This window comes from Oncorhynchus keta, chromosome 27, assembly GCF_023373465.1.
Source record: "Oncorhynchus keta strain PuntledgeMale-10-30-2019 chromosome 27, Oket_V2, whole genome shotgun sequence".
Lineage (NCBI taxonomy): Eukaryota > Metazoa > Chordata > Actinopteri > Salmoniformes > Salmonidae > Oncorhynchus > Oncorhynchus keta.
The window spans coordinates 28,187,929-28,210,704 of record NC_068447.1 but is presented as its reverse complement, the minus strand read 5'-3'; the positions used below and the strand labels follow the sequence as shown (position 1 = coordinate 28,210,704).

At 43.3% G+C, this 22,776-nt stretch overlaps 1 protein-coding gene across 3 annotated transcripts in view; it reads left to right on the top strand.

The window, feature by feature from the left end:
• The window catches only part of LOC118360295 (helicase ARIP4-like), an 81,775-nt gene that overhangs the window by 45,567 nt on the left and 13,432 nt on the right, over positions 1-22,776 (top strand). For all 3 annotated transcript variants that reach the window (XM_052482086.1, XM_052482085.1, XM_052482087.1), the window contains 6 exons: positions 3,858-4,096; positions 5,718-5,854; positions 10,959-11,096; positions 15,362-15,597; positions 20,159-20,341; positions 21,134-21,267. In XM_052482086.1, the coding sequence (XP_052338046.1) occupies positions 3,858-4,096; positions 5,718-5,854; positions 10,959-11,096; positions 15,362-15,597; positions 20,159-20,341; positions 21,134-21,267 (1,067 nt within the window). The remainder of the gene's footprint in view (positions 1-3,857; positions 4,097-5,717; positions 5,855-10,958; positions 11,097-15,361; positions 15,598-20,158; positions 20,342-21,133; positions 21,268-22,776) is intronic.

Here is a 22,776-nt window from a genome sequence, read left to right as displayed (position 1 = left end):
CAATAGTATGCAAGTATAAACACCATGGGACCATGCAGCTGTCTTACCACTTCAGAAGAAGATGCGTTCTGTCTCCTAGCAATGAACATACTTTGGTGCAAAAAGTGTAAATCAATCCCAGAAGAACAGCAAAGGACCTTATGATGATGCTGGAGAAAACCGGTACAAAAGTATCTATATCCACGGTAAAACGAGTCCTATATCGACACAACCTGAAAGGCCACTCAAGGAAGAAGCCACTGCTCCAAAACCGCCATAAAAAAGCCAGACTGTGGTTTGCAACTGTACATGTGGACAAAGATGGTACTTTTTGGAGAAATGTCCTCTGGTCTGATGAAACAAAAATAGAACTGTTTAGCCATAATGACCGTCATTATGTTTGGAGGAAAAAAGGGGGAGGCTTGCAAGCCGAAGAACACCATCCCAACCGTGAAGCACGGGGGTGGCAGCATCATGTTGTGGGGGTGCTTTGCTGCAGGAGCGACTGGTGCACTTCACAAAATAGATGGCATCATGAGGGGAGAAAATTCTGTGGATATTTTGAAGCAACGTCTCAAAACATCAGTCAGGAAGTGAAAGCTTGGTTGCATATGGGTCTTCCAGATGGACAATGATCCCAAGCATACTTCCAAAGTTGTGGCAAAATGGCTTAAGGACAACAAAATCAAGGTATTGGAGTGGCCATCACAAAGTCCTGACCTCAATCTTATATGCGAGCAAGGAGGCCTTCAAACCTGACTCGGTTACACCAGCTCTGTCAGGAGGAATGGGCCAAAATTCTCCCAACTTATTGTGGGAAGCTTGTGGCAGGCTACCCGAAAGGTTTGACCCAAGTTAAACAATTTAAAGGCAATGCTACCAATATTAATTGAGTGTATGTAAATGTCTGACCCACTGGGAATGTGATTAAAGAAATTGAAGCTGAAATAATCATTCTCTCTACTATTATTCTGACATTTCACATTCTTAAAATAAAGTGGTGATCCTAGCTGACCTGCGACAGGGAATTACATTTACATTTACATTTAAGTCATTTAGCAGACACTCTTATCCAGAGCGACTTACAAATTGGTGCATTCACCTTATGACATCCAGTGGAACAGCCACTTTACAATAGTGCATCTAAATATTTTAAGGGGGGTGAGAAGGATTACTTTATCCTATCCTAGGTATTCCTTAAAGAGGTGGGGTTTCAGGTGTCTCCGGAAGGTGGTGATTGACTCCGCTGTCCTGGCGTCGTGAGGGAGTGTGTTCCACCATTGGGGAGCCAGAGCAGCGAACAGTTTTGACTGGGCTGAGCGGGAACTGTACTTCCTCAGTGGTAGGGAGGCGAGCAGGCCAGAGGTGGATGAACGCAGTGCCCTTGTTTGGGTGTAGGGCCTGATCAGAGCCTGGAGGTACTGAGGTGCCGTTCCCCTCACAGCTCCGTAGGCAAGCACCATGGTCTTGTAGCGGATGCGAGCTTCAACTGGAAGCCAGTGGAGAGAGCGGAGGAGCGGGGTGACGTGAGAGAACTTGGGAAGGTTGAACACCAGACGGGCTGCGGCGTTCTGGATGAGTTGTAGGGGTTTAATGGCACAGGCAGGGAGCCCAGCCAACAGTGAGTTGCAGTAATCCAGACGGGAGATGACAAGTGCCTGGATTAGGACCTGCGCCGCTTCCTGTGTGAGGCAGGGTCGTACTCTGCGGATGTTGTAGAGCATGATCCTACAGGAACGGGCCACCGCCTTGATGTTAGTTGAGAACGACAGGGTGTTGTCCAGGATCACGCCAAGGTTCTTAGCGCTCTGGGAGGAGGACACAATGGAGTTGTCAACCATGATGGCGAGATCATGGAACGGGCAGTCCTTCCCCGGGAGGAAGAGCAGCTCCGTCTTGCCGAGGTTCAGCTTGAGGTGGTGATCCGTCATCCACACTGATATGTCTGCCAGACATGCAGAGATGCGATTCGCCACCTGGTCATCAGAAGGGGGAAAGGAGAAGATTAATTGTGTGTCGTCTGCATAGCAATGATAGGAGAGACCATGTGAGGTTATGACAGAGCCAAGTGACTTGGTGTATAGCGAGAATAGGAGAGGGCCTAGAACAGAGCCCTGGGGGACACCAGTGGTGAGAGCGGGTGGTGAGGAGACAGATTCTCGCCACGCCACCTGGTAGGAGCGACCTGTCAGGTAGGACGCAATCCAATCGTGGGCCGCGCCGGAGATGCCCAACTCGGAGAGGGTGGAGAGGAGGATCTGATGGTTCACGGTATCGAAGGCAGCCGATAGGTCTAGAAGGATGAGAGCAGAGGAGAGAGAGTTAGCTTTAGCAGTGCGGAGCGCCTCCGTGATACAGAGAAGAGCAGTCTCAGTTGAATGACTAGTCTTGAAACCTGACTGATTTGGATCAAGAAGGTCATTCTGAGAGAGATAGCGGGAGAGCTGGCCAAGGACGGCACGTTCAAGAGTTTTGGAGAGAAAAGAAAGAAGGGATACTGGTCTGTAGTTGTTGACATCGGAGGGATCGAGTGTAGGTTTTTTCAGAAGGGGTGCAACTCTCGCTCTCTTGAAGACGGAAGGGACGTAGCCAGCGGTCAGGGATGAGTTGATGAGCGAGGTGAGGTAAGGGAGAAGAGAGGAGGGGATAGGGTCAAGCGGGCAGGTTGTTGGGCGGCCGGCCGTCACAAGACGCAAGATTTCATCTGGAGAGAGAGGGGAGAAAGAGGTCAGAGCACAGGGTAGGGCAGTGTGAGCAGAACCAGCGGTGTCGTTTGACTTAGCAAACGAGGATCGGATGTCGTCGACCTTCTTTTCAAAATGGTTGACGAAGTCATCTGCAGAGAGGGAGGAGGGGGGGATTCAGGAGGGAGGAGAAGGTGGCAAAGAGCTTCCTAGGGTTAGAGGCAGATGCTTGGAATTTAGAGTGGTAGAAAGTGGCTTTAGCAGCAGAGACAGAGGAGGAAAATGTAGAGAGGAGGGAGTGAAAGGATGCCAGGTCCGCAGGGAGGTGAGTTTTCCTCCATTTCCGCTCGGCTGCCCGGAGCCCTGTTCTTTGTTACTAGGATTAAATGTCAGAAATTGTGAAAAAACTGAGTTCAAATGTATTTGGCTAAGGTGTGTGTGTGTAGACTTCTGACTTCAACTGTAACTACAACGTGATTGCAGTCCACCTGTGGCCAATTAAATTGTTTGGACATGTTTGAAAAGAAACACACTTGTTTATATAAGGTTGACAGTGCATGTCAGAGCAGAAACTATACCATGAAGTCCAAGGAACTGTCTGTAGATTTCTGAGGTAGAATTGTGATGAGGCATATCTGGGGAAGGGTGTGAAACAATTTATAGAGTGCTAAAGGTTTCCAAGATGTGCTAAGCTGATACGGACATACTCAATGCTGAAAATTTCTGCCAAAGATGCTTTTACAAAATTTGGACTCCGTGAATACTTATTTAAAAATGTCCTAATATCTATTTCATCCATTTATTTTTATTCAGCCTGTAACACAACAAAATGTGGAATAAGTCAAGGGTTATGAATATATGACTAGGTGGGGCTTGGTTGAGCTGTATTAGGTTGCATTGAGCATGTCAGTGTTGGCTACAATGTGACAGTGGAGAGATGTATGTGGATCATACGGAGAGGGCTGTTTATGTGGGCCATAACCTTGGTTTCCTCCCCAACCTTGTTTGTCACTCTTTCCAGCCGCATGGAGAGCCAGAAACACCTGCCCATAGCCCCATTGGTCAGGGTTTCATAAGCTCTCCATATTTATTAGCACTTACATAAGCACCCCAGATCTAGTTCAGTGTCTCCAGTCTGGATTTATGATTTGTATACCAATAATTACACCCTTCCCCCTCTGTCTCTCTTTACAGACCAGCCTCATACCGCTCCCTTCAGCTCGGGGAATGAAGCACAGGGAGGGGACTCTGCGGGATGGCAGTGCACCCCCCCCATCTACCTCAGCCTCGGGGGAGACGCCGTCCCACCCCTCAACACAGCCCCACTCTCGACCATCCTCACGGCCTGAGAACCAAATTCCCTCGCAGTCCCTGAGTGGAACCAAGAAGAGGTCCCACTCCAACAAACCTGCACACATGAGGAGGAACATCAGGTATGACCCCTGACCTCTGAAAACATCCAAACTCACAGATATAGAGAACAACATCTAATATAAGCCCTTAACCAGCATCAAAGAGGCAATGAATGGTGATATTTAACCATTCATTCTTTAACTCTTTATCATCTATCCATACAGCACATGTAGTGTATCTTCAACTGTGTTCTCTTGCATTATCTAGCGTTCTGTCTTATTGATTTTCCTTAGAGAGGGCTCACTATGAAGGCTCTAAGTAGAATATCTATATATTACTCAGTCTGGCAACAAGTCCATCATGCTGCCATGAGTGGGATTATTTCCCCAGTGTTTATTACAGTATTACAGCTCTCTCTCACTCTCACTCACACACACACGCATAGATATGTTTACTAGACCAAAAGTATGTGTACACCCCTTCAAATGAGAGGATTTAGCTATTTCTGACAGGTGTATAAATCAAGCACACAGCCATGCCGTCTCCATAGACAAACATTGGCAGTAGAATGGCCCCTACTGAAGAGCTCAGTGACTTTCAATGTGGCTCTATAATAGGATGCTACCTTTCCAACAAGTCAGTTCATCAATGCTAGAGCTGCCCCGGTCAACTGTAAGTGCTGTTGTGAAGTGGAAACATCTAGGAGCGACACTCACTACTGAGTTCCAAACTGCCTCTGGAAGCAATGTCAGCACAAGGACTGTTCGTCGGGTGCTTTATGACATGGGTTTCCATGGCCGAGCAGCCGCACACAAGCCTAAGGTCGCCATGCGCAATGTCAAGCTTCGGCTGGAGTGGTGTAAAGCTCGCCTCCATTGGACTCTGGAGCAGTGGAAACGTGTTCTCTGGAGTGATTTATCACGCTTCACCATCCGGCAGTCCGACACATGGATCTGGGTTTGGCAGATGCCAGTAGAATGCTACTTGCCCGAATGCATAGTGCCAACTGTAAAGTTTGGTGGATGAGTAATAATGGTCTGGGGCTGTTTTTCATGGTTTGGGCAAGGCCCCTTAGTTCCAGTGAAGCAAAATCTTAACGCTACAGCATAGAATAACATTCTAGACGATTTTGTGCTTCCAACTTTTTGGCAACAGTTTGGGGAAGGCCCTTTCCTGTTTCAGCATGCCAATGCCCCCGTGCACAAGCGAGGTCCATACAGAAATTATTTGTCGATCGGTGTGGAAGAACTTGACTGGCGAGCCAGGCCTAATCGCCCAACATCATTGGCCGACTTCACTAATGCTCTTGTGGTTGAATGAAAGCAAGTCGCCGCAGCAATGTTTCAACATCTAGTGCAAAGTCTTCCCAGAAGAGGGGATGCTGTTATAGCAGCAAAGGGGGATCAACTCTATATTATTGCCCATGATTTAGGAATGAGATACATATACATGCATACATGCGTGCACACACACGAACAGACACAGATATATAGACACACACACATACACACAAAGGAACACATACAACATTAGTAATGTATATCCCCATGCGATCTGGCTCGGTCTAGTCAGTCTGTTGGCCTTATAACAGAGATGGGTGCCTGGTTCCTATTATGAGCTCTCTCTTCTCCTTCTCCATCCCTCTCTGTCTGTCTCTCTCTCTCTCTGTCTTGTCTCTCTCTATTCCTCTATGTGATGTAGAAAGCTACTGAGGGAGCAGCAGTTGGAGGCGGTGACCAAAGCTGCCCAGCAGGAGGAGCTGGAGAGGCGGCAGAGGCTGGAACAGCAGAGGAAGGAAGGGCACATCCCTGTGGTCCTGCTACCTGAGTACACACCAGGTGAAGACAGACAAACACACATAATTGATAGCTGGAGTGTCAAGTCAGAAATATTTTTGTCTTGAATTACTCTACTCTTTAAGTATAATATTATCGTAGTATCATAATAGAAGATACCAGGCCTGGTCTTCATAGCAGATTTTGAAAAGGAGTTTTATAAAGTACGACTAGAATTTATATATAAATGCCTGGATTACTTTAATTTTAAGAGTTATGTACAGCATCCCCAGGTGTAAAATAGTAAATAATAGTTATTTCAACGTTTTGAGCTTCAAGAGGAGTATAGCAAGGCTGTCCATTGTCTCCATATATATTTATTATGGCCATTGAAATGCTGCTATTAAAATTAGATCCAACAAGAACATCAAGGGGTTAGAAATCCAGGGTATAAAAACTAATGTGTGAATGTTTTCAGATGACTCTAGTTATTTCTTAAGTCTGCAATCTGGATCCCTGCACAGTCTCCTTGAAGAACACTTTTCTAGCCTCTCTGGACTAAAACCTAACTATGACAAATGTACCATATTACGTATTGGATCGTAAAAAGACACCACCTTGTAATGTACCAATAAAATGGGCGGATGGTGAAGTTGACATACTTGATATTCATATCTTAAAAAATAATAATGAATTTATCACAATCAATTTCAATAGAAAGTTAGCAAAAATAGATCGATAGTTAATACTTGTCTATTTATGGAAAAATCACATTGTGATATGATCAAAGAGTTAATCAGTTTACTTACTAATGTTGCTGCCTACTCCAGACAACTTGTTTTTTAATACATATAAGAAAAACATATTTCATTTTATTTGGAATGCTAAGCCAGACAAAATTAAACGTGCCTATTTATATAATGAATGTGAGTTTTTTGTGGGGGCTAAAATGATTACATATTAAAGCTTTTAAACCTCTCACTTAAAGCTTCACTCATACATAAGTTATACTAAAACCCAAAATGGTTTTCCAGAAGATTATTAAGAAAGGCTCATCCTTTGTTAATAAATGTTTTTTTTGCCTTCATACAGATTACAATTTCTCATTCCCGACTAATTGAAAATAAAATAGTGTTTACATCCACTAAGTTGACTGTGCCTTTAAAACCAGTTAAGGCTAGGGACAATACTGACCCCTTTGGATGAATTGCGTGCCCGTAGTAAACTGAAAACAAATCTGCCCAAAATTACCCCCTGGGGAACCTGTACTGTTAAACAGCTTGGAAAATTCCAGAAAATTATGTCATGGCTTTAGAAGCTTCTGATAGGCTAATTGACATTATTTGAGTCAATTGGAGGTGTACCTGTAGATGTATGTCAAGGCCTACCTTCAAACTCAGTGTCTCTTTGCCTGATATCATGGGAAAATTAAAATAAATCAGCCAAGACCTTAGAAAAATAATTGTAGACCTCCACATATCTGGTTGATACTTAGGAGCAAAAATAGGAACACTTGAAGGTACCACGTTCATCTGTACAAACAATAGTATGCAAACATGGGACCACGCAGCCGTCATACCGCTCAGGAAGGAGAAGCGTTCTGTCTCCTAGAGATGAACGTACTTTGGTGCAAAAAGTGCAAATCAATCCCAGAACAACAGCAAAGGACCTTGTGAAGATTCTGGTGGAAACGGGTACAAAAGTATCTATATCCACAGTAAAACGAGTCCTATATCGACACAACCTGAAAGGCCGCTCAGCAAGGAAGAAGCCACTGCTCCAAAACCCCCATTAAAAAAGCCTGACTACGGTTTGCAACTGCACATGTGGACAAAGATCGTACTTTTTGGAGAAATGTCCTCTTGTCTGATGAAACAAAAATAGAGCGGTTTAGCCATAATGACCATCGTTATGTTTGGAGGGGGAGGCTTGTAAGCCAAAGAACACCATCCCAACCGTGAAGCACGGGGGTGGCAGCATCATGTTGTGGGGGTGCTTTGCTGCAGGAGGGACTGGTGCACTTCACAAAATAGATGGCTACAGGAAGAGGGAAAATTATGTGAATATATTGAAGCAACATATCAAGACATCAGTCAGTACGTTAAAGCTTGGTCGCAAATGAGTCTTCCAAATGGACAATGACTCCAAGCATACTTCCAAAGTTGTAGCAAAATGGCTTAAGGACAACAAAGTCAAGGTATTAGTGGCCATCACAAATCCCTGACCTCAATCCTATAGAAAATTTGTAGGCAGAACTGAAAATGTGTGCGAGCAAGGAGGCCTACAAACCTGACTCAGTTACACTAGCTCTGTCAGGAGGAATGGGCCAAAATTCACCCAATTTATTGTGGGAAGCTTGTGGAAGGCTACTGTTGAACTTTTATGCAAGTTAAAAAATTTAATGGCAATGCTAACATACACTCAATTAGTATTTGGTAACTTCTGACCCACTGGGAATGTGATGAAAGAAATAAAAGCTGAAATAAATCATTCTTCTATTTTTCTGACATTTCACATTTTTAAAATAAAGTTGTGATCCTAGCTGACCTAAAACAGGGTATTTTTACTTGGATTAAATGTCAGGAATTGTGAAAACTGAGTTTAAATGTAGTTGGCTAAAGTGTATGTAAACTTCTGACTTCACCTGTATATGGGGCATACAACAATCAATCTAAGATCTGTAGATTATTCTGCAAAGAGACATAATCACTACATAATTTGTTCTGGTATTGCCCACATATAGGTTGTTTCTGGTCACATGTTCAGGAATGGTTAAAAATCACAACATTCACTTAAAATGAACCTTACAAATAGCAGTGTTGGGCGATTTGTTAAGCCATAGTCAGTCAATATATAGTATAATAATACTTGTAGGAAAGGTGTTTATCCTTAACTCACAATCTGTGGATACTACATGATTAGAAAGTTTCAAAATATATGTTAAACATCACAGTACAATTGAAAATATATATGGCACATGGAAACCAAACAAGGGTGGTCTATGGTGATAGGTGGGATGGGCTGAGGGGTGGGATTAAAGACCTTATGTTCAATAATGTATTGTTATGTGATTGCTGTATATAAAAGTAAATGTATATGTAAAATGTATATGTAGCAGAAAAGCTGTAAAAGCAAAGATGTGTCCTGAGAATGGGTTGGTGGATGGGTTAATAAAAGTTTGGACATCTACTCATTCCAGGGCTTATCTTTATTTTAACTATTTTGTACATCAAATCAAATCAACACACATGGAATCATGTAGTAACTAAAAAAGTGTTAAACAAATGAAAAATATATTTTGTTTTTGAGATTCTTAAAAGTAGACACCCTTTGCCTTGATGACCGCTTTGCAAACTCTTGGCATTCTCTCAACTAGCTTCATTGAGGTGAGGTAGTCACCTGGAATGCATTTCAATTAACAGGTGTGCCTTGTTAAACGTTAATTTGTTTAATTTCTTTCCTTAATATTGGAACTACCCATCCCGGATCTGGGAGAATTGTCATCAACTACACTAATTAGCATAGCGCAACGGTCAAAAAATATTACTAGAAAATGTTCATATCCATGAAATCACAAGTGAAATATAGCGAAACACAGTTTAGCCTTTTGTTAATCACCCTGTCATCTCAGATTTTGAAATGATGCTTTACAGCCAAAGCAAGACAAGCGTTTGTGTAAGTTTAGCGATAGCCTAGCATAGCATTTTGTCCAGCTAGCAGCAGGAAGCCTAAGCTGTCAATTATATGCATATTCTATCATCTGGTCCTGAGTAATAGGCCGTTTACTTTGGGAACGTTATTTTTCCAAAAATATAAAAATAGTGCCCCCTAGTTTCAAGAGGTTAATGCGTTTAAGCCAATCAGTTGTGTTGTGACAAGATAGGGGTGGTATACAGAAGATATCTCTATTTGGTAAAAAACCAAGTCCATATTATTGCAAGAACAGCTGAAGTGAGTAAAGAGAAACGACAGTCTATTATTACTTTAAGACATGAAGGTCAGTCAATCTAGACAATTTCAAGAACTTTGAAAGTTTCTTCAAGTGCAGTCGCAAAACCAAGTGCTATGATGAAACTGGCTCTCATGAGGACTGCCACAGGAAAGGACGACCCAGAGTTACCTCTGCTGCAGAGGATAAGTACAATAGAGTTACCAACTTCAGAAATTATAGACCAAATACATGCTTCACAGAGCTGAAGTAACAGACACATCTCAACATCAACTGTTCAGAGGAGACTGCTTCAATCAGGCCTTCATAGTCGAATTGCTGCAAAGAAACCACTACTAAAAAACACCAGAGAGAAGAGACTTGCTTGGGCCAGGAAACACGAGCAATGGACATCTGTCATTTTTCTGATGAGTCCAAATGTTAGATTTTTTGTTCCATCCGCCATGTCTTTGTGAGACACAGAGTAGGTGAACGGATGATCTCTGCATGTGTGGTTCCCACCGTGAAGCAAGGAGGAGGAGGTGTTATGGTGTGGGGGGTGCTTTGCTGGTGACCACTGTCTGTGATTTATTTAGAATTCAAGGCACACTTAACCAGCATGAATGCCACAGCATTCTGCAGCGATACGCCATCCCATCTGGTTTGCACTTAGTAGGACTATCATTTGTTTTCGAACAGGACAATGACCCAACACACCTCCAGGCTGTGTAAGGACTATTTGACCAATAAGGACAGTGATTAAGTGCTGCATCAGGTGACCTGTCCTCCACAATCACCCGACCTTAACCAAATTGAGATGGTTTGGGATGAGTTGGACCGCAGAGTGAAGTAAAAGCAGCCAACAAGTGCTCAGCAACTCTTTCAAGAAAAAAAAGCATTCCGAAGAGGACAGAAGAGGACATTCCGGGAAAAGCTGTTTGAGGGAATGCCAAGAGTGTGTAAAGCTGTCATCAAGGGTGGCTACTTTGAATAATCTAAAATATGTTTTGATTTGTTTAAAACACTTTTTTGTTTACTACATGATTCCATATGTGTTTCATAGTTTTCATGTCTTCACTATTCTACAATGTAGAAAATAGTAAAAAATAAAGAAAAACCCTTGAATGAGTAAGTGTCCAAACTTTTGATTGATACTGTGTATCATTATAGTGATTCACTGGTTGATACTTAACACACTCAGGTGATTAACTACTGCATCTCTCCCTCTGTACCCTCCAGGACATCTGTCTCAGAGTGTGTCTGCTAGCGTGGCCAAAAAGGATCGTGTGATCTGCCTGGACACCAGTAACAGCAGCACTAACGTCAGAGAAGACGACTCCAAAGCTCTGGTCCCAGAATCACACTCGCCCAAAGAAGGTGAGTCCCCAGTCACTATGAGACTGTTTGGTGTCCCTCATCAAGCTAGAGAAGCCCCAGGGTCTGTCACACATGACATATTATTATACATTATATTACACATGTTAACTGAGACTATGGCTGTTGCGGTAACCGTATTACCGTCACACCAGCGGTCACGAGTCATAATAATAAATTCCACATGACTGCCTAGTCATGATAATTAGGCTTCTCCAAGCTCTGCTGCTGCTGGTCATTAGTAGCCTAGCGAAGTTGCTAACTGCCTGGTACTCGGCACTCTATTGTCCCTCTAATCACTCTGACATCAAATGTAATCGAATATCTAATTAAACACTTAATGAGAGCCCGTGAGCTCATGTTGCTCAACATTTCTATAGGCTATGCATATAGAGGAGGATCTCATCATCTTTCTATAGGCTAGGCCTACTATTTATTCTCTCAACTTTCCTAATATTAATCACATTCCTTAAAATATAGGAGTATAGCCTACCTGGCTGACATGAAAATAAACCACAGCGTCCTCCATTCGTTATTTATGTGCATAGATGACATGTATTTCTTTCTCAGCCCCTGTTTCGATACAGGTGCATGATAATGGTCCAACCTAAATCAAAACTAATGTCACACATATATATTATTTAGTATATGTAAAGACGAGATTAAATCAAGAATAGACTGATGGATGACAATATTAGCCTATCACTTGTGAATTCTATATTACCACTTGTGAATGATGCCTAGCATAAGAAACTATGCCTTTCTTTTGTGACTTGTTTGAATCATAGTCACACACCTCGTAGCCTGGCCTATATGTTTTAATAAGGTTTGTACCACTAAAGTGGCCAAATAACTTCTTAGAATTTAAGCACATTCATCCGCTTACGAGGGGTGTAGAGCCTAACTGGCATATATAAGCAGCGGGTGGGTTTTTGGAAGATAATTTTCAACATAAAAATGCACCTTTTATAATAAAAGCATTATATACATAATTACATTTGCGATCACTTTTGATAATGGTGTTTTCCTCTATTGGAACATTCACATCCATAGCCTACTACCATGTGCGCATTGATGCGCTTATAATGTGAAGAAATAAACTATTAGGGTATCAACATTTGAAGCTAAACATTCTGATCTGTTGCATCACACTCATTGCATAGTGGTTGTATTCATTTGGGATCTATCTCATCCCACAACTGTCACAGACTATGTTTGGAATATTTATTTATTGCACAGAATAGAATAGGTCGACTTTTGTAACATGGGGGATAGTAGATTGAGATAGGCTAGTGCTTTTGCTGTTCGTTAGGCCTACTCATCTTGTTGGCTGACGAAAAGTAAATGTGGACACTTATTCCAATATCTTCAATATGCACCTCGCAATTGGATAAGGACACGCATAGTTGCGTCCCGATGTGTCTGTCTTAACTTGTAGCCTGTGATTAAGACCGATCACGTGAGTGGGAGTGAGAAATGGGAGTGAGAAACGCTTCGGATTGCGCAGCAGATATTTGAGAATGTCAAATTGTGAGACTATTGGAGTGTGTACTTTCTTCGCAAAAAAGCAGAGCTCATGCCTTTCAAGCAACTTTTTTTCAAATCATCATTAGTCTCATCATGCAGCCTTACAATGTATTAGAAATCAAAACAGTTAGACCATTGTAGCCCACAGCCATTTGGCAGAGCCAGATCAGGACCTAACATAAGGACAAGTCAGAGTATGCTATTCTGTTCTTCTGAAGTAGACTAGATTTTCTTCATATCATGCTTCTTTAGAGCTGTCTAAAATAAAGTATGGATTTGTTGTGAAGGTGTAGGCTATATTACATGGATTTATTTGACTTTTTAAAATGTGTGGAAGCCAGGAGATACTAAATGTGTATGTTAGTTAGTGATCAATTACATTGAAACTGGCAGTTATTTGCTTGACAATCACCGGCTGGCGAAATTTCGTGACTGCCACAGACCTAACAGAGACTGATTGTGGTCTTCCTGTGCTGATCTAGGATCAGGTCCCCTGTACCTTTTATCTTATTCATTATGATCTAAAATGTTGAAATGATCCTAGATCAGAACTCCTGCGCTTTGAATACCTGCCCTGGTTGTGCAATATTGAGGACCTCAGTCATTCTTAGATTTCCATCAACAACATTCGGCCAGTGATCTTTATGAATTTGACATGTTATCAGATGAATAGCCAAGTCACACTGTAGTTAATAGAGCATAAAAATATGTCAATTGAACTCAAGGGTCCCACTCCGAACATGGTTTCTGAACCACTGATCGATTTAGAACTGCAAGACTGCCATGCTTTATATGCTTGGTGACATAATGACCCATTTCTCTGTTCTTCAGGTGTTTTAAATGGGATCAAATGTGGGTTAGATGCTTACTGTAGGTAAATTAAGGGAAATGGTCTCGCTGCAGTGTACTTTATGAAAGTACGTCATGTAATGTTATCAGAATTACAGCATGGAGTACATAGGGACTGGGTTGTGCTGTATCCGACTGGCTCTGAGCAGTTGTCTGAGCTAGATCAGATAAGCTAGTGCAGGAGAGTCGCTAAAGTATAGAACTAAGTTCTGGTGAGTACATCATGTGCTTTTCCTTCACTGGTCGTGACTCTCACACTCACTCACTCACTCACTCACTCACTCACTCACTCACTCACTCACTCACTCACTCACACATACATACACCTGCCTGTTTGTGGGCATAGATCCATTCCCAGTTGAACCCCCTTCCAACCCACCCTGCATTTTGAGTCCTGGATGAGAAGGTAGGCATGGAGAAAACGTCTGGTTCATGCCAGCGTCAGGCAGCTTCCAGCCTCAGACAGTTTCCAGCCCAGGCAGCGCGGTAACATTTCTGCCCTGGGTTATGTAAACCCATCTCCCACCACTATAATCCATCTTGTATAAGCACCCATTCACTAGACTTACATAAACCTGAGCTCTATCGTCTTCTCCTCCCCTCTTCTAGGCCACATCTGTAGTTCAAAAAATGGCACAAGTTTGTGGAACTTATCACTTAATACAGATGACGTGGGGACCCGTTTAGATGTTTCTCTATATATTTTAGATGTTTCTCTATATATTTTTTACATTGTTATTTGAAACCAGGCCAGGGAAGAACTTTTTTGAAGATTTGTTTGCCTGTCAAATATGATGCCAGAAAAATGTGTCATTTCATAGAATTTGTGAAAACAGATGTCTTATTTTGGAGATAAATAGTGTTATTGAAACACTTATTATTGAATTATTGAAACTAATGAAATGTTTGATATTTTATTTGTTTAGACAATATTGTGTAACAGAATGTTAGAAAATGATTGTTTTGATTAAAAAGGCAGCCACACAATGCAACACATGGGTATTATGTACAGTACCTGTCAAAAGTTTGGACACACCTACTCATTCAAGGGTTTTTATTTTTTACTATTTTCTACGTTGTAGAATAATAGTGAAAACATTAACAATTAAATAATACATATAGAATCATGGAGTAACCAAAGAATTGTTATACAAATCAAAACATATTTTATATTTAAGATTCTTCAAAGTAGCCACCCTTGATGACAGCTTTGCACACTCTTGGCATTCTCTCAACCAGCTTTACCTGAGCACTTGTTGGCCGCTTTTCCTTCACTCTGCGGTCCAACTCATCCCAAACCATCTCAATTGGGTTGAGGCCAGGTCATCTGATGCAGCACTCCATCACTCCCCTTCTTAGTCAAATAGCCCTTACACAGCCTGGAGGTGTGTTGGGTCATTGTCCTGTTGAAAAACAATTGATTGTCCCATTACGCGCAAACCAGATTGGATGGCGTATCACTGCGGTAGCCATGCTGGCTAAGTGTGCCTTGAATTCTAAGTAAATCACTGACAGTGTCACCAGCAAGCACCCCAACACCATCACACCTCCTCCTCCATGCTTCACAGTGGAACCACACATGCGGAGATCGCACAAAGACATAGTGGTTGGAACAAAAAATCTCAAATCTGGACTCATCAGACCAAAGGACTGATATGTTTAGATTTGTTTAACATTTTTGTTGGTTACTACAGGATTCCATATGTGCTATTTCTTAGTTTTGATGTCTTCACTAGTATATATTAACAGTAAAAATAAAGAAAAACTCTTGAATGAGAAGGTATCCAAACTTTTGACCTGGTACTGTAGATATATTATATGCTTCTCCTTTACCATCTACAATGCTCTTCTAACAAACCCCCACCCTTTTAATTTTCCTTTCTCAACCATAGACGTGATCGAGCTGAGCTCCGGCGAGGACGACGCCCTACAGGTCAGCAGCGAGTCCACCAATGAGGAGGAGGAGCGGTCGGAGGAGCGGTCGGAGGAGGCCAGCGGCACCCACGTCAACGATGCTGTGAACCAACCGGACGCCCTGGGGCGTGTCTTGGTCAACCTGAACCACCCTGCTGAGGAGGTAGACCTGTTCCTCTCCCCTCAACTGGCCCGTGCCGTCAAACCTCACCAGGTATGGATTCCCTCAGTAGAATATCAAGTAGGCTTGGGCATACCAGGGTATTTGGAAATACCTGCAGTCAACTTGTGGAATGAGTTGGGGGATGAAGCAGATTGCATTCTTATTTCACCTGTCACATTATTGTACAACGGGATAAAGCAGGAGCAGGTGTGTCCAGCTGTGTGTTGACAGGGGTCTCATTTTATATTGAGTCAACAGTGTTTTTTTGCTTCAATAGAGTGATCAAGGATGTGCATCTATAGTTTTCCTTCACACAAAATACATTAGTGCAACACATTCAGCAGAAAATAGCTTTATTTTGATTCTTTTTTGCAAAACGATGTATGGCCATCATATTTCTAATGTTTAGGCGTATCATAGGAAATATATTTTCTAATGTTTTGCTTAAAGTTAATATTTAATTTTACTGGTGAAAAGTTTCTGGCTACACAGAGAAAAGCAGCTCCACATCAGTCAGAGCGTTGTCTGCTGATAGAATGCCTGTTCATGAATTCTCATCCCCATTTAGAAGTGCAACTGAAGCACAAAGTTAGTCTGATGTCGAGCAGAAAGTACAATAAGAACCATTTTAGATCTGCGTTTCCAAACGCAGCAAGATATTTATTTTTTCCCTTTGTGACAAACACAGAATTCTGCGTTAACACGACCTTTAAGTTTAACTTGCTATCTAAGTAAGTGGCTAAATGAATAAGGTGACAGCCATCATAGTGTGTTAGCTTTCTGCCATGTTTGAGAAGTCAAAGCCCTTTGGATGTTGTTTGCACAGCTGCCACTGCCATATTGATTTCCTTGTGTTTTTTATCCTTTCCGTTCTCAGCTGTCTGCTCCTCCCCCCTCTTCTTCAAGCAGATCAGGCAGGCCTGTTGCCTTAGCGACTCCAGACTCCACACAGCTTGTAGACATGCTGCTGGAGCCTCCCGAGTTGCTCAGCGGTCTATAAGGCATTGCAGTGCTTGTGTTGGAGCCGGCCGCGTCGGGGAGACCCAATTGGCCCAGAGTCGTTAAGGGAGGGTTTGGCCGGCCAGGATGTCCTTGTCCCATCACGCTCTAGCGACTCCTGTGGCAGGCCAGGCGCATGCACGCTGACACGGTCGCCAGTTATACGGTGTTTCCTCCAACACATTGGTGTAACTACCAATTGCATATCACAAAATTGTGGAGAAAAAGGGGTAAAAAGTGTTTAAAAATGTAGATGTGCTGCTGGAGAGCCAGTACTGCATGCGTCAAAAATGTGTTCATTTTCACAATGCAGTGGTGGAAAAAGTACCTAATTTCATACTTGAGTAAAAGTAAGATACCTTCATAAATAATGACTCAAGTGAAAGTCATCCATTTTTATCAGCATATTGATTCCACAACACAAAGGGCTAATACTCTTGACCACTGCTACTCTAACTTCCGTGATGCAAACAAAGCCCTCCCTTGCCCTTCCTTTGGCAAATCCGACCACGGCGCTATCTTGCTTGTCCCGGTATATAGGCAGAAACTCAAACAGGATGTACCAGTGACGAGAACCATTCAACGCTGGTCTGACCAATCGGAAGCCATGCTCCAAGATTGTTTTGATCACGAGGACTGGAATATGTTCCGATCAGCCTCAGAGGACAATATTGACCTATACGCTGAGTCGGTGAGTGTGTTTATAATTAAGTGCATTGGAGACGTCGAGCCCACTGTGACCATTACCCTAACCAGGAACCGTGGATGGATGGCTGCATTCGCGTAAAACTGAAAGCGTGATCCACCGCATTTAACCATGGAAAGAGGTCTGGAGATATGGCTGAATATAAACAGTGTAGTTATTCCCTCCGCAAGGCAATCAAACAAGCAAAATGCCTGTACAAGGACTAGGTGGAGTCGTAATTCAACGGCTCCGACACGAGACGTATGTGGCAGGGTCTACAGGATATCACGGACAAAAATAAAACAGCCACGTCACGGACACCGACGTCATGCTTCCAGACAAATTAAACACCTTAGCCTGCTTTGAGGATAATACAGTGTCACCGTCTCGGCTCGCGAACAAAGACTGCGCCCCCCTCTCTTTCTCAGTGGCTGACGTGAGTAAAACATGTAAACATGTTAACCCTCACAAGGCTGCTGGCCCAGACGGCATCCCTAGCCGTGTCCTCAGAGCATGCCCAGACCAGCTGGCTGGTGTGTTTATGGACATATTTAATCGCTCCCTATCCCAGTCTATTGTCCTCACATCCTTCAAGATGGCTACCATTGTTCCAGTACCCAAGAAGGCAAAGATAACTGAACTAAGTGACTATCGTCCCGTAGCACTCACTTCTGTCATCATGAAGTGCTTTGAGAGGCTAGTCAAGGATCATATAACTGCCACCTTACCGGCCACCCTAGACCCACTTCAGCTTTCATACCGCCTCAACAGGTCTACAGATGACGCAATGGCCATCACACTGTGCACTGCCCTGTCCCATCTGGACAAAAATAATACCTGTTAGAATGCTGTTCATTGACTACAGCTCAGCATTCAACACCATAGTACCCTCCAAGCTCATAATCAAGCTGGAGGCCCTGGGTCTCAACCCCTCCCTGTGCAACTGGGTCCTGGACTTTCTAACGGGCTACCCCCCAGGTCTTGAAGGTAGGAAACAACTTCTCCACTTCGCTGACCCTCAACACTGGGGCCCCACAGGGGTGTGTGCTCAGCCCTCTCCTGTACTCTCTGTTCACCCACAACTGCGTGGCCAAGCACGCCTCCAACTCAATCATCAGGTTTGCAGACGACACAACAGTAGAGGGCTTGACACCCAACAATGACGAGACAGCCTACATTGAGGAGGTGAGGGCACTCGGAGTGTAGTGTCGGGAAAACAACCTCTCATTCAACGTCAACAAAACAAAGGAGATGATCGTGGACTTCTTGGGCGTTCACATCACAGACAAACTGAAGTGGTCCACCCACACAAACAGTGTGGTGAAGAAGAAGCAACAGCGCCTCTTCAACCTCAGGAGGCTGAAGAGATTTGGCCTGTCACCCAAAACCCTAACTAACTTTTACAGTTGCACAATCAAGAGCATCCTGTCGGGCTGTATCACAGCCTGGTACAGCAACTGCACTGTCCCCAACCGCAAGGCTATCCAGAGGGTAGTGTGGTCTGCACAACGCATCACCGGGGGCAAGCTACCTGCACTCCAGGACTCCTACAACGCCCGTTGTCACAGGAAGGCCAAAAATATCATCAAGGACAACAACCACTTGAGCCACTGCCTGTTCACACCGCTATCATCCAGAAGTCGAGGTCAGTACAGGTACATCAAATCTGGGACAGAGATAGGAGCTGTTTTTCAATCTCAAGGCCATCAGAGGCTGCTGCCTACATTGAGACCCAATCACTGGACACTTTAATAAATGGATCACTAGTCACTTTAAATAATGCCACTTTAATAATATTTACATATCTTATATTACTCATATCACATGTATATACTGTATTTTATACCATCTATTGCACCTTGCCTATGCCGCTCGGCCATCGCTCATCCATATATTTATATGTACATATTTTCATTCACCCCTTTTAGATTTGTGTGTATTAGGTAGTTGGTGGGGAATTGTTAGATTACTTGTTAGATTTGTGTGTATTAGGTAGTTGGTGGGAATTGTTAGATTGCTTGTTAGATTTGTGTGTAGTTGCTGGTGGCTGTGTACTCACAGTGGCTGTGTAATCTTTTCTCTCTTTACATGCTCTATTCTGTTTATACATACTGGACATAATGCAATGGGGATTTGTGAATCTGTTTTGCAATCTCTTGACTGAGGTAATTGCTGGGAATTGTTAGATATTACTCGTTAGATATTACTGCACCTTTCGAACTAGAAGCACAAGCATTTCGCTACACTCGCATTAACATCTACTAACCTTGTGTATGTGACCAATAATATTTGATTTTGAGTAAAATTCTACCTATAGCTCCGAACTATATATGCATAACTTTATGAGCTGGATTGCCTGTCTTTGCAATTTGTTTATTTACGTTTGTGCTCGTTAGCATATTAGGCTACCAGCCTCCATGGAAATGTGCAATTACTGTTAAATGAGCTAATTTTATTACCATCCTAGTAATAGACTCCCAATGGGCTTGTTTGTGTGTTTTTTGGCACCCTCTTGTGTACTAAGCTGGTAATACTGTAATTCCCAGGGTGAGAGAAGGACGGTATGACGATATGCAAGTTGGGATACCGCCCAACCCTAATATCAAGCCTATCAAACCGTTTTCTCTTCATACATAATCAATCTACCAACCATGGTACCACTGACTCAATAGGGCCATGGATTATCTTGTTAGCACAGGGAGTCTAACAGTTATAGGGCTAATTTCCCAGATCCATATTAAGCCTAAAAAGCACTTTCAATTAAGATTTTCTGCCTCTGCCACACCCCACAGAGCCCACGGAGACAGCCATGGTATACAATGCAGTCAAACAAATATAAAAATTAACAGACTTCTCAATCTGCTAATGATCGCACTACTTCTGTCCCTCCCTCTCTTCCTCCTTTCTTTTCTCCCCCTCTCCCATCAGATCGGTGGGGTCCGGTTCCTGTATGATAACCTGGTGGAGTCTCTGGAGAGGTCTAAGCGCAGCAGTGGCTTCGGCTGTATCCTTGCCCACAGCATGGGCCTGGGCAAGACCTTGCAGGTCATCTCTTTTATAGACATCCTGCTTAAACACACACAGGCCCACACCGTGCTCGCCATCGTTCCTGTAAGTGGCTGTGTACTCTTTTCTCTCTTTACATGCTCTATTCTGTTTATACATACTGGACATAATGCAATGGGGATGTGTGAATCTGTTTTGTAATCTCTTGACTGAGGTAATTTACTTTCTCTCTCTCTACCGCTCTCTCTCTCTACCGCTCTCGCTCTCTCTCTCTCAACCGCTCTCTCTCTCTCTCAACCGCTCTCTCTCTCTCTCAACCGCTCTCTCTCTCTCTCAACCGCTCTATCTCTCTCTCTACCGCTCTCTCTCTCTCTCTCTCTACCGCTCTCTCTCTCTCTCTCTCCCTACCGCTCTCTCTCTCTCTCTCCTACCGCTCTCTCTCTCTCCCTACCGCGCTCTCTCTATCCCTACCGCGCTCTCTCTCTCCCTACCGTGCTCTCTCTATCCCTACCTCGCTCTCTCTATCCCTACCGTGCTCTTTCTCTCCCTACCGCGCTCTCTCTCTCCCTACCGCGCTCTCTCTCGCACTCTCTGTGTTTTCTCTTCTTCTCGCTCTCTACCTCTGAATCTTTTTCTCTCTCTATCTACCGCTCTCTCTCTCCACTGCTCTCTCTCTCCCTACCGCTCTCTCTCCCTACCGCTCTCTCTCTCTCCCTACCGCGCTCTCTCTCCCTACCGCGCTCTCTCTATCCCTACCGCACTCTCTCTCTCCCTACCATGCTCTCTCTCGCACTCTCTCTGTGTTTTCTCTTCTTCTCGCTCTCTACCTCTGAATCTTTTTCTCTCTCTATCTACCCCTCTCTCTCTCTCTCTCACTCTCTACCCTTCTCGCTACAGGTCAACACGTTACAGAACTGGCTGGCTGAGTTTAACCTCTGGGTCCCTTCCTCTGAGGCATTACCCGCAGACATCAACCCCGCACACTTCTCCCCGCGCATCTTCAAGGTCCACATCCTGAATGACGAGCACAAGTAAGTTTCCCGTCCTCTCTGGGAACAGGGATATGCCACTACCTCCAATTTCAAAGCTGAAGCCTTTTAGCCATGATCATGGTTTGTGTTTGTGAGTGACTAGAAGCTCTGCTTATATTGCACAACTGCCAGGGATCTGTCTCTAAAAATAAATGCATATACAAACATGACTCATCTATCGCCCAGGTGTGTAACTACATGAAGTACGTAAGGCATTTAAAGTACATCAACTATCAAGACCTTTAGCAAGAAGGTTTGATTAAGATATAATGCAGGTTGTTTTTATGTACAGTGCCTTGCGAAAGTATTCGGCCCCCTTGAACTTTGCGACCTTTTGCCACATTTCAGGCTTCAAACATAAAGATATAAAACTGTATTTTTTGTGAAGAATCAACAACAAGTGGGACACAATCATGAAGTGGAAAGACATTTATTGGATATTTCAAACTTTTTTAACAAATCAAAAAATGAAAAATTGGGCGTGCAAAATTATTCAGCCCCCTTAAGTTAATACTTTGTAGTGCCACCTTTTGCTGCGATTACAGCTGTAAGTCGCTTGGGGTATGTCTCTATCAGTTTTGCACATCGAGAGACTGACATTTTTTCCCATTCCTCCTTGCAAAACAGCTCGAGCTCAGTGAGGTTGGATGGAGAGCATTTGTGAACAGCAGTTTTCAGTTCTTTCCACAGATTCTCAATTGGATTCAGGTCTGGACTTTGACTTGGCCATTCTAACACCTGGATATGTTTATTTTTTAACCATTCCATTGTAGATTTTGCTTTATGTTTTGGATCATTGTCTTGTTGGAAGACAAAATCTCAGTCCCAGTCTCAGGTCTTTTGCAGACTCCATCAGGTTTTCTTCCAGAATGATCCTGTATTTGGCTCCATCCATCTTCCCATCAATTTTACCCATCTTCTCTGTCCCTGCTGAAGAAAAGCAGGCCCAAACCATGATGCTGCCACTACCATGTTTGACAGTGGGTTCAGGGTGATGAGCTGTGTTGCTTTTACGCCAAACATAACGTTTTGCATTGTTGCCAAAAAGTTCAATGTTGGTTTCATCTGACCAGAGCACCTTCTTCCTCATGTTTGGTGTGTCTCCCAGGTGGCTTGTGGCAAACTTTAAACCACACTTTTTATGGATATCTTTAAGAAATGGCTTTCTTCTTGCCACTCTTCCATAAAGGCCAGATTTGTGCAATATACGACTGATTGTTGTCCTATGGACAGAGTCTCCCACCTCAGCTGTAGATCTCTGCAGTTCATCCAGAGTGATCATGGGCCTCTTGGCTGCATCTCTGATCAGTCTTCTCCTTGTATGAGCTGAAAGTTTAGAGGGACGGCCAGGTCTTGGTAGATTTGCAGTGGTCTGATACTCCTTCCATTTCAATATTATCGCTTCCACAGTGCACCTGTGTGTTGATTACACACAGGTGGATTGTATTTATCATCATTAGTCATTTAGGTCAACATTGGATCATTCAGAGATCCTCACTGAACTTCTTG